We start from the raw sequence: 1252 nt of genomic DNA on the forward strand, positions 1-1252 counted from the left end.
CACACCCCCTGCCACAACTGCTCACATGTGCACACACACACCCCCCTGCCACAACTGCTCACATGTGCACACACACACACCCCTGCCACAACTGCTCACATGTGCACACACACACACACACACCCCTGCCACAACTGCTCACATGTGCACACACACACACACACACCCCTGCCACAACTGCTCACATGTGCACACACACACACACACACCCCTGCCACAACTGCTCACATGTGCACACACACACACACACACCCCTGCCACAACTGCTCACATGTGCACACACACACACACACACCCCTGCCACAACTGCTCACATGTGCACGCACACACACACACACTAATCAAGAACAAGTCACACACATCCCCCTGTCCTTAATACCACACACGCACACCCTCCTCAAAAACCACAATCACGCATGTGTATTCACACACAACCCCTACCCCAACCACCCACACACACACACATGCGCATCCTCCTCAAAAAGCCACAATCACACACACACACAACTAACAGACAGTTACACACACACACACAACCATCCTTAAAAGCCTCACACGCACACATCCGAAATCATACACACACACACACACACACAAATGATCACACCCTCCCCCCCCCACCAGTTACACATACACGGACACCCCCCCTCCAGGGGCACAATCACATGCACACCCCCGCCCTTCACAGACAACACACACAAAGACACCCCCGTCAGGTGTCACAACTGCACACACACGCACACACCTCCCCCGGGGCTTTAACGCGCAGTACCTCACGACAGGGTCGGGCCCGTTGCGGGGGTGCCGGTGTCGGGACCCGCGGGCGAGGGGCGGCAGGGCCATGGCGGGGTGCGCGGTGCTGCTCCGTCGCCGCCGCCTCAACCGGGAGCGTCCGGCTGGGAAGGGGGCGGGGCTGCGGAACGCACCACAGCACGCTGCAAGGGGGGCGGGGGCGCCCTGCCACGCTACTGGGCCCGCTGCGGAGGAACCGCGTCCTCCCCTCCGCGCAGTGGTACCGCCCGGCAGCAACAGCTGAGCAGGTCGCCTCGGCGACACCACTGCCAACAGGGATCGAACCCCCCGCAGCACGTCGTGGTACAGCCCGACCCCACCCAGACCCCCCCCCTCCGCGATACGCCGTGGAACAGTCCGTCCTGCTGCGCACCCCCACACCCCACCGCAGTGCACCCCACATTGGTCCCCCCCCATTGTCTCCCTGCCGTGGTCCAGCCCATGCTGCTCCCCCCCACAC

General features: G+C 62.0%; 1 protein-coding gene across 1 annotated transcript in view; it reads right to left on the reverse strand.

Moving 5' to 3' along the window:
* Positions 1 to 904, reverse strand: part of CUNH20orf194 (chromosome unknown C20orf194 homolog) — a 127079-nt gene extending 126175 nt beyond the window's left edge. The window contains 1 exon segment of the mRNA XM_014518655.2: positions 773 to 904. Within this exon segment, the coding sequence (XP_014374141.1) occupies positions 773 to 843 (71 nt within the window). The 5' untranslated portion in view covers positions 844 to 904.
* Between the last annotated feature and the right edge of the window lie 348 nt (positions 905 to 1252).

Source organism: Alligator sinensis, unplaced genomic scaffold (genome assembly GCF_000455745.1).
Source record: "Alligator sinensis unplaced genomic scaffold, ASM45574v1 scaffold12_1, whole genome shotgun sequence".
NCBI lineage: Eukaryota > Metazoa > Chordata > Crocodylia > Alligatoridae > Alligator > Alligator sinensis.